Source organism: Phocoena sinus, chromosome 17 (assembly GCF_008692025.1).
Source record: "Phocoena sinus isolate mPhoSin1 chromosome 17, mPhoSin1.pri, whole genome shotgun sequence".
Classification (NCBI taxonomy): domain Eukaryota; kingdom Metazoa; phylum Chordata; class Mammalia; order Artiodactyla; family Phocoenidae; genus Phocoena; species Phocoena sinus.
The window spans coordinates 78856731-78870311 of NC_045779.1; the positions used below are offsets into that span (position 1 = coordinate 78856731).

Genomic DNA, 13581 nt, shown 5'->3' on the forward strand with positions numbered 1-13581 from the left:
GTGACGCGGGAGGGCAGAATTGAGTGGCCCGACCCCCGGGGTGGGGGCAGGGGGGGCATCCTGGAGAAACCCCTCACTCCCCGAGGGCGCACCAGGCGCTGTGGGCTGGGGGCCCTCCACGCCGCCCTCCCAGGCCGACCGCGCGACGCTCGGGCTGATATCGCCAGATGCTGTGGTCAGTCTCGGGACCACGGGGCGGGTGGCTGCCCTTCCCCGGCCTGTTTCCCCGCGAGCTGAAAGCTGCCCGGGTGCTTGCCCAGGCCTGAGGTGGGCTGGAGCTGTGAGGGACCGCAAAGGAACGGTGGGGGATAGGGGGCTTCCCAAGCAGAGGAACAGCAGGTGAAGGGGCCACCTCACCTCACGGGCCAGGCAGACAGGTGGCCAGACAGGCAGGGACACTGTCCATGCCCTGGCCCCATCCCACCCCAGACTTTACCGCTTCCTTGAGCCTTGCTGGCCCTTGAAGCCTGCTTGGTCCCAGGAGGAGAGAGGGAGGTTGGCTGCTGTGAGAGCACAGAGTCTGGGCCACAACCCAGGCTGCAGCAGGGCTCCCCACGGACTGGTGGCCTCTGGCCGCCTCACATCCTCTGTATGATGGGGCATCACTTCAGTCTAGCGCTGCTCTGAGGTCACTCTCTCAGAGATGTCACCTTCTCCCCGCTGCACCCCTAAAAGAGCCCCCCGACTCCATTCCTCGTCCCTTCCTCCACAGCACCTGTCAGCACCTGACAGGACACGGCCGCATGGGAGCAGGGGTTTCTCCCACTTTTCGCTGTCCCGCACGGCTCAATGAGTGCAGCCTGTGGGTCCCTGAGGAGACCCCCACGGCCCTGGCCCACGCACCTCTTTCAGCATCCCTGAACTTGATGGTTCTGCGCCGGGGCAGGCGGGGGCTGGCGGTCACCTCGGCCAGGAGCCCGGAGCTGCAGAAGCTCAGGCCGATGCCCCGGTTCCTGAGCACCAGCTTCAGCTCCTCGTTCTCCTGGATGAGCTGCCGGAGCCGCCGCAGCTCTTGGTTCTCCCATGCCAGCCGCTGGATCTCCCGCCGCAGGCCCTCGCAGCTGCTGAGGAGGGACATGCCCGGCAGCGGTGGGCGGCAGCTGCCGGCAGCCGGCGGGCTGGCCAGGGGCAGCGGACCCTGCCATTGTGAGGTCAGCACTGCCCCCACCCCCGTGCCTCAGCCGCATTCCAGGGCTTCAGAGCGGAACCCAGCGGTTCCGAGCACCTGGAGCAGGGCGAACTTGACCTCTGACCTCTGGGCCCCTGAGGGTTGAATGACTAGAGGAGCCCAGACCTGCCTCAGGAAGCTCCTCCTGGAGGACAGAAGCTTCTGCATCCCAGCCTAGGATGGCGGTGTTGCAGGTAGAGGGCTGCGAGATTCAGGCATCCTTCCCCACCCATCTGGCCACCCACTGGCCACCAGCTGCCCGTGCCATGTTGTGGGGCTGGCTGACTGGGCACAGTCCCAGAGGCGGTCGTGGCCAGCACAGCATCTGAAGGGGTCGGGAGGGTGGATGTTTGAGCTGCCCTGAGGGAGGGGGCATGTCTGGCCCAACAGCAAGGGGGAGCTGGACTGTGGAGGCAAAGGTGGGTCAGAGCTTGGGGACGTGGGGTGAGCCAACGAGCACCTCAGGGCAAAGCTGGAGGCAAAAGTGGTCCTGCTGTTGGGGTGGTAGGGAGTGTCACTGTCACAGGGAGGACGAGGCACCACATTCAGGGCCACACCTCAGGGAATGGGCGGGGAGGGCAGGGAGCAGGGAGGCCCCAGGAGACATTGAGGACAGCAGGTTCCTGGGGGCAGGGGGGCCGCCCTCAAGGACAACAATAGGGTTTACTGCTGAGATCGTATAAAGGACTTCTTTCCTTCACCCAGTCTGTCTTCCAGTGGGCGGCTCTGTGTAGCTGCCGTTATTTTGTGTCATTTCTTCCATTATGATTATTGTTTATTTCACATCGTCGTTTCCTTTTTGCGGGTCTGCTGTTTCCAGTTGTTAACCAGTAGTTTTCCTGGGATCTGCATGTCATTTCCCCACTGCTCCAGGGTGGCACGCTGGCAGGAAGTTCTCACCGGTGCTGAGCATGGGGGGACAGTCCTGAGAGCAGTGTTCCAGGAGACTGGGGAGCAGCCACACTTAATCTCGATGGAAGTGATGTCAATTTTAATGGTTTCTGTAAGTGGGAAATAATCCTCATTCTAAGGATTATGAAGTAGAGTGTTTATGACAGAACTAGAGATCTTACCCCCAAACGACGACAGGCTCAGGGCAGTCAACTTCCAGCTCAGACACTCTCTGGAGGCCAGAGGGTAGACTGTGGTAGGCAGAATTCTAAGAAGGCCCCCAAGTTTTCCTGCCCTGGCACACGCACCCTGCATAATTCCAGTACTGTGAGTAGAATGGCTTTTACACCCATGATTGTGTTATGACACAGCTGAGGTATAAAGGGATATTGTCCTGGGCAGACCTGGCTTAATCCGGAGATCCCATATAAGGACCGTTTTCTTCCTGGAGGAAGGATGCAAAGCTCCAGAGAGATTCACGCAAGGGAGATTCTCCACTGCTGGGGGGCCACGAGGCAGGACATGTGGGCAGCCCCTAGGACCTGATATGTCATAGCCAAAATCTTGAAAGACAAAGAGAAAACTTCAAAAGTCACAAGATAAAAATAACTCATCACATGTAAGAGAATACCATAAGATTTACACCTAACTTCTCATCAGAAACAATGGAGGCCAGGAGACAGTGGGATGATAAACTCAAATTATTAAAAAACTCAAGCAAGAATCCAATATTTTGGAAAATGATCTTTTGTAAATTAAGGTGAAATAAAGAAAGTCCAAAATAAACAAAGAGAGAATCTGTTGTTAGCAGACCTGCCTTACAAGAAATACTAAAGAAAGTTCTTCAAGCTGAAAGGAAGTCACATGAAATAGTCATTCTAGTCCAGTTGCCCAAATGCAGCCATGCTGCACCCAGACCTACAGAGCTGTGAGTTTACAAGTGGATGTAGTTTCAAGCCACTGCATTTGGGGCAACCTATTCCATAGCAGTGGAAACTAGCACAGCCTCCTGTGTTGAAGGAAACACAGGAGCTGATTATACAAGTAGCTGGGTTGCAAAGGAAAGGGCATGTGCAGTGTCCCGGGGCAGACTCAGCCTTGAGACCTGGGATGGGAACTTGGAGTGGATACACTTGGATCTTAGGCTGCCAAACTCCCACGAGCCGCTTCCTGGCAGAAGCAGCCCCTCCTCCCTCGCTGGAGGAGCGGGCAGTGGCCTCCCCTGGGGAGCAGAGGGCCGCCGACCACTGCCGCCACTCAGGCGCACATGCTGTCTCCGCTCAACAGGTGCGTCCAGTTCTCAGTCCTGGGACTCTGACCTGGCCTTCTGCCTTATTTTGACCGGAGGAACGTGGTGGAAGTGACAGTGTTCCTGTGCCGAGCCGTGACCTTGAGAGGCCTGGCAGGGGCAGGAGTTCCGGGAGTGACCCTGTCACTCTGGAGACTGTCACTCTGGGCGTGCAGCAGTCATTCGCGGAGGTCTACTACTTCTTGGTAAGAAGAGCGGGACCTGCCCCTCCCCGCCCTGCTCTGCACCATGACAGCTCGGCTCCGAGAGGCTGTGGCCAAGAGCACGGGGCACCTGGGCTTGGCTCCAGCCGAGGGCAGAGGAAACTGGGAGAGACGAGCTGAGAAGACGAGGCCTCCCCCGCAACACCCGCGGGTCAGGGGTATCTCTGGGAGGGGCAGGCTCCACCCGCCCCAGCTCCCCCAGACCCCAGCCAGCGGTGAGGAGGTGAGACGGAAGGACGAGTGGCTCCACAGCATAGCTGAGCAGCTCCTCAGACGCTGAGTGTGGTGTTGGGGAGGATGGTGGAGATCCTAGTGGTGAGAAATTATTAAGGAGCTCAAACAGGACTTTCCTGGCGGTCCAGCGGTTAAGACTCCCTGCTTCCAATGCAGAGGGCGTGGGTTCAATCCCTGGTCAGGGAGCTAAGATCCCACATGCTGCACTGAGCGCCCCCCCCAAAAAAAAAGCTCAAACACGTTACCACAAACCCGAAGGCTTCAAACAACAGACATTTATTCTCTTCCAGTTCTAAGGGCCGCAAGTCCAAACGGAGTCATTTGGGCTAAAATCAAGGTGTCAGCCAGGGCAGTTCCTTCTGGTCCGGGGCGGTGGGGGGGAGTTTGTTCCCCGCCGCGGCCAGCAGTCGGCGCTCCCCGGCTTGTGGCTGCCTCACTCCAGTCTGCCTCCAAGGCCACCTCTCCTTCTCCTCTGCTTCTGCAACCAAATGCCCCTCTGCTTCCAGCTTAAAAGGACACTCATGATAACATGTAGGGCCCACCTGGATACTCTAGGACACTCTCTCCTTCTCAAGACCCTTAGCTTAATCATACGTGCAAAGTTCCTTTTCCCATTGAAGGTGACATTCACGGTCTTTGGGAATTAGGACCTGGCTATGCTTCAGCCTGTTACAATGGCTGGACGTGGGGCGGACTTGAAAGTGTTCCTCAGCCACGCCCTGATTCATCAGCGAAGGGCCGCGCGCCACTGGCTCGGGAGCCGAAGCACAACCTCTGCCCAGTCGGTGGCTGAGCCCTAAGCTATGCTGACCCAGACGCAACTTCTGGGCAGCCAGGCTTAACTATAAGAAGGGATGGGGGGGACTTCCCTGGTGGCACAGTGGTTAAGAATCCGCCTGCCAATGCAGGGGACACGGGTTCGAGCCCTGGTCTGGGAAGATCCCACGTGCCGGGGGGCAACTAAGCCCATGTGCCACAACTACTGAAGCCCGCGCGCCTAGAGCCCGTCCTCTGCAACAAGAGAAGCCACCATGATGAGAAGCCCACGCAGCGCAACCGAGAGTAGCCCCTGCTCGCCACAACTAGAGAAAGCCCACGCGCAGCAACGAAGACCCAACGCAGCCAAAAATAAATAAATAAATTTATTTATTAAAAAAAAAAAGGAGGGGGGAGGGGCCTGAGGAGTGACGTCATAAGCTGCACCCTGTGGAGGAACAGACTTCACAGAACTGCTGCAGACAAGCCACTGGACTAATTAACAGCACGAGCAACAAGCCCAAGGAGGGGCCAGCGGAACATGACCCAGAGTTACTGCAACAGATCACCTGAAACGCCCAGTTTCCAGCAAAACACCCTGAGACGTGCGGAGAAACAGGACAGGGGATGGCTGCACAGGAGAGGCACGCAGCAGTCACTGCCCTTGAAGGGCCAGGCCTTGGATTCGTAGACAGAGACATCAAAGCTTCGCTTACACAAAGGCCCACGAGAGGGGTGGCTGTAGTGGCAGGCGGTGGCAGGCCCCTCTGCCACTGCAAATACCCTGCCTGGGGCAGCAGAGACCCACAACCTCACTCGCACCCCTTCCACTTGGAGGGGCAGTTATTCTGCCCCAAACCAACCCCTATTCTGGACACGACTTTGCCTCCCTGACAGCTCCTCTCCCGGCACCTTCACCCCAGGCTTACCAAGTGCCTTACCTCCCGCTGGATGGTGATGCACACCAAGGACCCATCTGAGAGCCGATGGCCCACGGCAATGAGCTCATGACCCCGGGACTCACTGGTCTTCCCAGGATCCCCATCAGCCTGACGGAATGGAGACAGTCTGTCGAAGGCCCTGCCATGCTTCCAACTGGCTGTTGACCCCTCTTGGGATGGGACGCTGCTGAGATGCATCTGTGCTGCGTAAGGGGTCTGGGGTCTGGGGACAGATTCACTGCGAAGTCATAAGGCTCAGCTCGGGACTCTTCCAGGCCAGGGCCCCAGCAAAGTGTTCGCAGGGTCGCACATTTTGTAAAATTTGCAAAGTGCGTAATTTAATCACAGTCGGTTAATGCTGTCTCTTCCCACTGCCACCCGCTTGGGGTCATTTCCTCCCCTGCTGCACTGAATGGGGGGGGGTGCTCGTGGGCTCCACTCAGGGAGGCTGAGTCGGGAGGGCTTTAGTGTGGTTCTGGGGGGAACATTCACTTCCTGATGTAGTTCAGTTATTGCTGTCATTCTGGTGTAGAAGTGGCCGCCAGGAACACACCTGCCCTCTGTGCTGTGTGTCACTACACATCAAGCTAATGGAATTGGCTGAAGAGTGTCGTCAATTCGAAAACCATCTAAGTTAGTCACAGACAAGAGCCCCCAAAGGCCCTGAAACCTTAGGGCTCGTACGTAAAAGAAATTTGATAGAGGTTTTCTCAAATTTAACAATTCTAAAAATGTACACGATATTAGCTAAAGGTGCTGTTACCTGAAAACAACTTTTCTCCTAAGCTGTAAGTTATAAAAATAAACTTTGATGGGACTTCCTTGGTCGTCCAGAGGGTAAGACTCTGCACTCCCAGTGCAGGGGGCCCAGGTTCGATCCCTGGTCGGGGAACTAGATCCCGCATGCATGCTGCAACTAAGAAGTCAGCACGCTGCAACTAAGAAGCCCGCGTGCTGCAACTAAAAAGATCCCGTGTGCCACAACGAAGACACGGTGCAGCCAAAATAAATAAATAAAAATAAATATATTAAATAAACTTTGATTAAGCATGTTAGAGGGGAGACTAAATTATCCTCTCTTCATATACAGAAGGTGACATCATGAAAGTGTCATCATCTTAAGAGATGACAGATTTTGCATCTGAAAAGCACAGGGGAAACATGTTAGAAATATGTCAGGAAGTTAACTGATGACATTATGTTTGTTTTCTGTGTTTTGTGATGTTTGTGATATCGGTCGACTTTAAAAATCTGTGTTGCACGTTGGGATTTCTTTCCTCACTCTATTCACTTAATTTTGTATATATGATTTTGTTCTCTGTTTCTTTTTTTAAAAAAACATTTATTTATTTATTAATAAAATTAGTTGCGGCACACGGGATCTTCATTGTGGCACGTGGGATCTTTAGCTGTGGCATGCGGGATCTAGTTCCCTCACCAGGGATCGAACCTCGGCCCCCTGCATTGGGAGCATGGAGTCTTAACCACTGGACCACCAGGGAAATCCCTGTCCTCTGTTTCTTAAAGAGGGCCCCGAGACTGCTCGCCTTCCGACGATGTTTGCAAAGCCGTGGCGTCTGGGAACCTAGGTTTCAGAAGGGTTCCTACCATTCCCCAATAAGAGTGGCTCACTGAACCTAAACTCTTTGTACAAACAAATATGGTTTATGCTAAACTCCTGCTTTCGTCCCAGGACTCTGGGTACGTACCAGGCAGGCGTGCCTACATGACCGTGACCAGCCCCCTATGAAAGCTGTAGGCCCTGAGTCTCCAGTGAGCTTCACTGGTGGCCAGCATTTCACACACATTGTTGCACCTTGTTCCTGGGGGGATGGAGTGTGTCCTGAGCGATTTCTCAAGGAGAGGACTCTGGAAGCTGGGGCCTGGTTTCCTCTTTCTTTGCCTCACCAGCCTTTTCCCTTTGCTGATTTTGATTAACATTCTCTCCCTTGAATCTTGGTCATGAGTACAACTGTATGTGCTGAATTCTATGAGTCCTAGTAAATCACTGAATCCAGGGCTGGTCTTGGGGATCCTCAACACAGCCCCCAAATTTGTATAAGCTTTAGGCCCCCAAACGTGAATCCACCCATGTGTGTACCCTATGGCTAGAACACAAGGGCCAGAGAACCAAGGGGTTCTCATTCCTGAACAGCCCATACCCTAAACCAGAGATGCTGCCAGGTTGGAGATCTTAGCTCCTGGGGTGGGGGGACACTTCCACAAGGGGACACAGTAAGGTTTGCACTGATCTGGAAGGAAAAGCCACCCCCCAGTCACTCTGGGCTCCTTAGGCCCAGAACCAACTTATCCTAATTATGCTGAGCTGCTAGGGCCAACCATGAAATGAGGGCGGGGCACCCGGGGGGCTTCCACCTGCGGCAATGGACTACAGCAATCTTGACCTAGTAAGAACTGGAAGAGTAAGAGCCCACACTGCTGAGGGAAGAAGGCCTGCTCAGGCCTCTGTGACTGCCTTGACCCAGAATTTGGCGAGAATGCCACTACGTGACTTCTGAGGCTAGGTCTTAGAACACCATGCAGGACTTCCCTGGTGGCACAGTGGTTAAGAATCCACCTGCCAATGCAGGGGACACAGATTCAATCCCTGGTCCAGGAGCAACAGCTACTGAGCCTGTGCTCTAGAGCCCGCGAGCCACAACTACTGAACCCGGGCACCTAGAGCCCGAGCTCCTCAGCAAGAGAAGCCACCGCAATGAGAAGCCCACGCACCGCAACGAAGAGTAACCACAACTAGAGAACGCCAGCGCGCAGCAACAAAGACCCAACGCAGCCAAATAGATAAATAAATAGATAAATAGAATAAGGCTATAAAACAGACACAGAGTTGATTAGAAGCACAGCACGTGTGGGAGAGCGCACAGAGAAGCAGTTTGTTTAAGAGAGAAGCAAAGTTACACACCCAGGGAAGAAGATGTGTGGGTGTCCTCCCTAATGAGCACACCTAAGAGGCAGTTAAATCATTTCTATAGGGGCAGTTTTTCCAGGTCTTTCTTTTCCTCTGGACAACCACCTTGCTTCATTTCCCACAACTGACTGGACCAGGGCCCTCCCCGACATGTGCACGCATCTTTTAGCCAAGATGGATTCCAGCATGAGGGTCTTTAGGAGGTTGACAGCACCTATTATGGGATAGTGACCCCTCCCTTTTTGACCCCTGAAGAGCCTTTCTGTGCATGGGCAGTTGGGGAGGTCTCCTCGACCTCAAGAATGATAGATGTGGTCATCTTATCTCTTCACTCCAGCCGAGCTCAACTCCTCTCTGCTCCTGCCATTAACTTTTTCCTTGAAAATGTCAGGGGAAGACAAACTCCAATTTACTCGGCTTGACAAATTCCAGCTGCTCAGCCCAGGGGCCCATCTACCTCCTACCTCAATAATATATTTATTTTTTGTTATTTGAAGGCACTAAGGCCATGCATCGAGAGTCAGACGGACACACAACCCCATACAATTCCCTTCTGGAAAGGGTGAGGATCTCTTCACTCTCAAATGGAAAAAGGAGGCCCATTATTGCACGTGGGAGCTGGATGTAATGGGGGAGCATGCGAGGACCTGAAAGACACTACGTGCAGGCGGTGCTGGGACACAGGCCTGCGCCCCTTCCTAGGCCCCTGTGAATGCCACCTCCTCTTGGTGAGTGTTGTAACCCTGCTGGTTCATCCTTCCACGTTCAAGTCTGAAGAATGCGATCTGGCTTCCTAAGCACTGCAGAGGGGCTGAATAATGCAGCTGGTGGGAGTGGGGGGCGGTGGCGAGGGGGATGAACTCCCTGATGGTAATAACCTTGACCACCGAGAAACAGAGGTACCTGGAAACAGGAGGCAGCTAGGGAGAAAAGCATCTCATTTCTCCCTTCTGTAGACCCCTCAACAGTTCCAGGGGACTTGACCGACACAAGATGTTGGACTACATCAGACAAAGAAATGCATGAGTGATTACAGCATGTCAGTAACACTCTGCAGGTTGGCAAGGATTATGTAAAAACTGTAACTTTTTCTTGGTGGAAAGGAGGGAAATGTAACTCACACTTACAGCCTTCACCCAGTTAGTCCCTACCCTGGGGTTCCATCTCCCAAGCCCCTGGACACGCACCCACTGCCCACAGTGGGGCAGTAGATGGGTAAATTGTGGTACATCCACCCCATGAGTATCAAGCAAAAAATTCAGAGTTCCACAGGATTATCTGGACAGATTTCACTACGTATTTTGTAGTGAGAAACAGAAAAGTGTGTACGAAATGATCCCATTTAAAAAAATAAGCAGAGTTCCAGTAGCCCCTATATGTCTGTACGTTACAACTGCACACATTGTTGTGACTTGTATGTAATTATGTGTGTGGAGAAATCATAAACCAGTATTTAAGCTACGGCAGATGCTGGGGGGCGTGGGGTCGTTCGGAGTGAAGAACCAAAGCAACATGGAAAAGAAAATTAAAACTGCTCTAAAAATCACAACCATGTGTATGTACAATATAAACTATGTGGGTTTTTTTTTTTAATGGACAATTGTTAAAACTAAACGGTAAAAAACAAGAGAACAGAGAATGTGTCTCAGCTTGGGAAAACGAATGCATTTACGAGCGCGGAAGAACAGAAGCCGTCAGACAAAACGATGCTATCATTCCAGCAGTCGCGGCTCTCACCCGCGAACCTCGAGGAAGACGCCTGGCGTTAAGAGAAGCAGAGGCGCACCGGCTGCGCGGGGTCCGAGCGGGGCTCGGCCGCAGAGGGAGAGGGAGAGGCGGAGGCGCGGTTAGGGCCAGCGGGTCGCGGGCGCAGTGGGAGGCCCGGGACTCTGGGTCCGGGAGAAGGCGCGCGCCGGCGGCGACCAAGGCGACGCAGGGCGGGTAGGCCCCGAGGGTGGTGGGAACCGCCCCCACGACAAACCCGGGGGGAAACGACGTGGGGATTCCACGTCCAGCGGGTCTCCACCCCAGCGGGTCTCCACCCCTAGCAGCCGCGGGACAGTCATCCCAACCGGCCGTAGCCCCAACCTCCCCGCGGACCGGAAGTGCAGAAAGCGGCGCCCCCGGGAACCCTGGGAGAACCATCGTTCTCCGGCACCGGAAATGGGAGGCGGCGCTCCGGAAACCGTAGGACCCCGGAGGTCGGAAGTGGGGCATCCGGACCGCCGGGAACTGTAGTTCTCCAGAGAGCGGAAACGGGGCTAGCGGCCGGGCGGCATGGCGGGACTGGAGCTTCTGTCGGACCAGGGCTACCGGGTGGACGGGCGGCGCGCCGGGGAGCTGCGTAAGATCCAGGCGCGGATGGGTGTATTCGCGCAGGCCGACGGCTCGGCCTACATCGAGCAGGGCAACACCAGGCGTTAGCGGTGGTCTACGGGCCTCACGAGGCGATGTGGGGCGCGCGCGAGCCGGGCTTCCTCCGGGCGGGCAGAGAAATGCGGCGGCGGCAATTGTGGGGTGCGCGGGGCCGCCAGGCTGCGCAGAGGCTCGGGAGGTGAGGCCGGCGCGCGCCTCCGTGTGGGGCCGCGGCCAGAGTCCTAACAGTGTGATGCACGATGGTCCCTGCCTTTCTTATCGGCCACTGTCCCCTGCACCCCCCACTCCTCTTTGCTATTCCTAAACCCGCCAGGTGCGCTCCCACTCGCTCCCTCACCACTCAGCTCTACTCCGACGTCACCCTCCGGTGACACCTTCCCAGATCACCTTACTCACCTGTCAGATTCCCTCCCCTACGTTCACACACTTCCTGCTTTTCTGCACCCGCCTCCTCAGACATCAATTTAACGTATTTCTCACCGTTTGTCTCCCCACTGGAACAAACTCCGTGAGTACAGGGACTGTAAATAAGGCCGCCTGGGTATATTGCCACTCCAGCGCTGGAGGCGTAAGGCCAGAGGGGTGGAAGAGTAAGCATGGCACGCCTGCAGATCAGAAAGGCTGATGGTGGGGAGGGTGGGGAGTATTTCCAAATGAGATTGAGGGATTTGTAGAACAGGGAAAAGATTTAGGATTTTTGTCTCATACGTGGTGGGAAGCCTTTAAAGGTAAGTAGTATATGTATTGCCTAGAGAAGGCAGAATCAGACTTGGTATTTGTAAACAGACTCTGATACAAACAGAGAGTGGGTTGGGAGAAGATGAGTCAAGGATGGAAACAGGGAGGCCTGTTAGGAGAGAGGTGAGATCCAGAGGTGATGGTAGCTTGGAGACTGGCCCAGCGGCCCTCCCCCAGGCTATGTTTTGGAGGTAAAGTAGTTGCTTGTTGAGACGCTGCAGATAGAGGGACGGGAGGGAGGGAGGCCAAGGCTCAGGGCAAGAGCCAGAGGAAGGGGTAGTGTGAGCTGGGAGGAGTGGGCCTGGCTCACGTGTCCTCCCCTAACCCTCCCCCAGATCCGGGGCTCCCGGGCACGAGCCCTGCCTGACAGGGCCCTGGTGAACTGTCAGTACAGTTCTGCGACCTTCAGCACAGGTGAGCGCAAGCGGCGGCCGCACGGGGACCGTAAATCCTGCGAGATGGGCCTGCAGTTGCGTCAAACCTTCGAGGCAGCCGTCCTTACACAGCTGCATCCACGCTCCCAGATTGATATCTATGTGCAGGTGAGCAGACAGCAGCCCTCAACCCAGGGAGGGGAGAGAGGAGGAGGGTGTGTGTGGGGGGGTGGGGATGGGGTCAGCGGCCTAATGGACTGATGCCACTGGGGGGCGTCCCTGCAGGTGCTGCAGGCAGATGGTGGCACCTACGCGGCTTGTGTGAATGCAGCCACGCTGGCAGTGTTGGATGCAGGGATACCCATGCGGGACTTTGTGTGTGCCTGCTCAGCTGGCTTTGTGGATGGGACAGCCCTGGCAGACCTCAGCCACGTGGAGGAAGCAGCTGGCGGCCCCCAGCTGGCCCTGGCCCTGCTCCCGTCCTCAGGCCAGATTGCACTGCTTGAGATGGATGCCAGGCTGCATGAGGACCAGCTGGAGCAGGTGCTAGAGGCTGCTGCCCAGGCCGCCCGAGATGTACATACCCTACTGGACCGTGTGGTCCGGCAGCACGTCCAGGAGGCCTCTATCTTGCTGGGGGACTGAGCACGTGGCCACCCAGGGCCAGAATAAAACCCACGCACGCTACACTGTACTTTGATCTCTCCCCGCAGCACTTCCGTGCCCTCAAGGCCCGGCCTGGTGCTGGCTCCAGGGCTGACTCAGAATGCTGCCCCACACATGAACTGCATACCCCTTGCAGCCTCAGGAGTCAAAGCCCGAAGAAGGAGGGGATGTCCCTGGGTGAGGACAGCAGCTTGGGCCAGGAAGGGGTCAAGGCAGCTGGGCAGTGAGACGTGGCCTGGTGTGATGAGCCAAGCCCTGAGACCGCGGAGTCTGCCGTTCTCACCCCAGCACCTCCAGGGCCCTGAGCACAAGTGCTGAGGGAGGACTCAGCTGGCTGTGGCATCCCCCGTGGTGCTGCAGGGGCCCATATCCCACATCCTCTGGATTACGGCTTAGACCGAATGCTCTCTTTCCCCCTAGGAATCCCTTGGGCCTGTCCTGCTACTTACCTTGGGCTCCAAAAGTACAACAGACACGTGATCTAGCCTGGAGTCTTCTCAGCTCTGATCCTTTATCAGTCAGACACAGACACTCCCTGCTGCCCCACCACTGCCCCTCCCTCTTCAGACTCCCCTTCTCCCACCACTTGCCCTCAGACCTGCCCGAGCCCCCTGCAGCTTACCCAGGGGCTGCTTCTCCTCCAATATCCCAGGCACCTCCTGGCCTGGACAGGGGTGCGCCCCACTTTCTACTTAACACACCCCAGCTCCTTTGACACCCCTTTGGCCAGTAGTATCACGCACCTTCCTCCCTGTGGCCATCTGACCCCAATGACCTCGGTTCTGGGCACACTCTGTGATTCCACTCGTCTGTTTTTGGTGACCGACATCCATAGGAAAGGGTCCGCCAATGCCTTGGTCTCTCAGTTCACGGAAGCCCCCTCCCTTCCCACCACGGCATTCAGACCTGTCATTGCCAGTGGCAGCACCTTCGGAAATCTTGCGGCGTCTATGCTCTGGTCGCCGCTTCCGGATTTCCTCCCACCTGCCCTACTCA

At 55.8% G+C, this 13581-nt stretch overlaps 2 protein-coding genes across 2 annotated transcripts; one reads left to right on the forward strand and one right to left on the reverse strand.

The window, feature by feature from the left end:
- Positions 1-149: 149 nt before the first annotated feature.
- LOC116742501 (speriolin-like) lies at positions 150-13437 on the reverse strand. Its single transcript, XM_032610181.1, has 2 exons — positions 13329-13437; positions 150-2169 (listed from the first exon to the last, which is right to left on the reverse strand). Exon 2 carries the CDS (start codon positions 1076-1078, stop codon positions 719-721), a length of 360 nt encoding a protein of 119 aa, XP_032466072.1. The 5' UTR covers positions 1079-2169; positions 13329-13437; the 3' UTR covers positions 150-718.
- On the forward strand, positions 10687-12606 carry EXOSC4 (exosome component 4). Its single transcript, XM_032610180.1, is given in 4 exon segments — positions 10687-10844; positions 10847-10878; positions 11881-12087; positions 12205-12606. Coding segments are annotated over 4 exon segments (735 nt in total). The 5' UTR covers positions 10687-10708; the 3' UTR covers positions 12565-12606.
- Positions 13438-13581: the final 144 nt, after the last annotated feature.

Coding starts and splice junctions, on each gene's coding strand:
- LOC116742501 (XM_032610181.1), bottom strand. CDS start 1,078: ATGTCCCTCCTCAGCAGCTGCGAGGGCCTGCGGCGGGAGATCCAGCGG.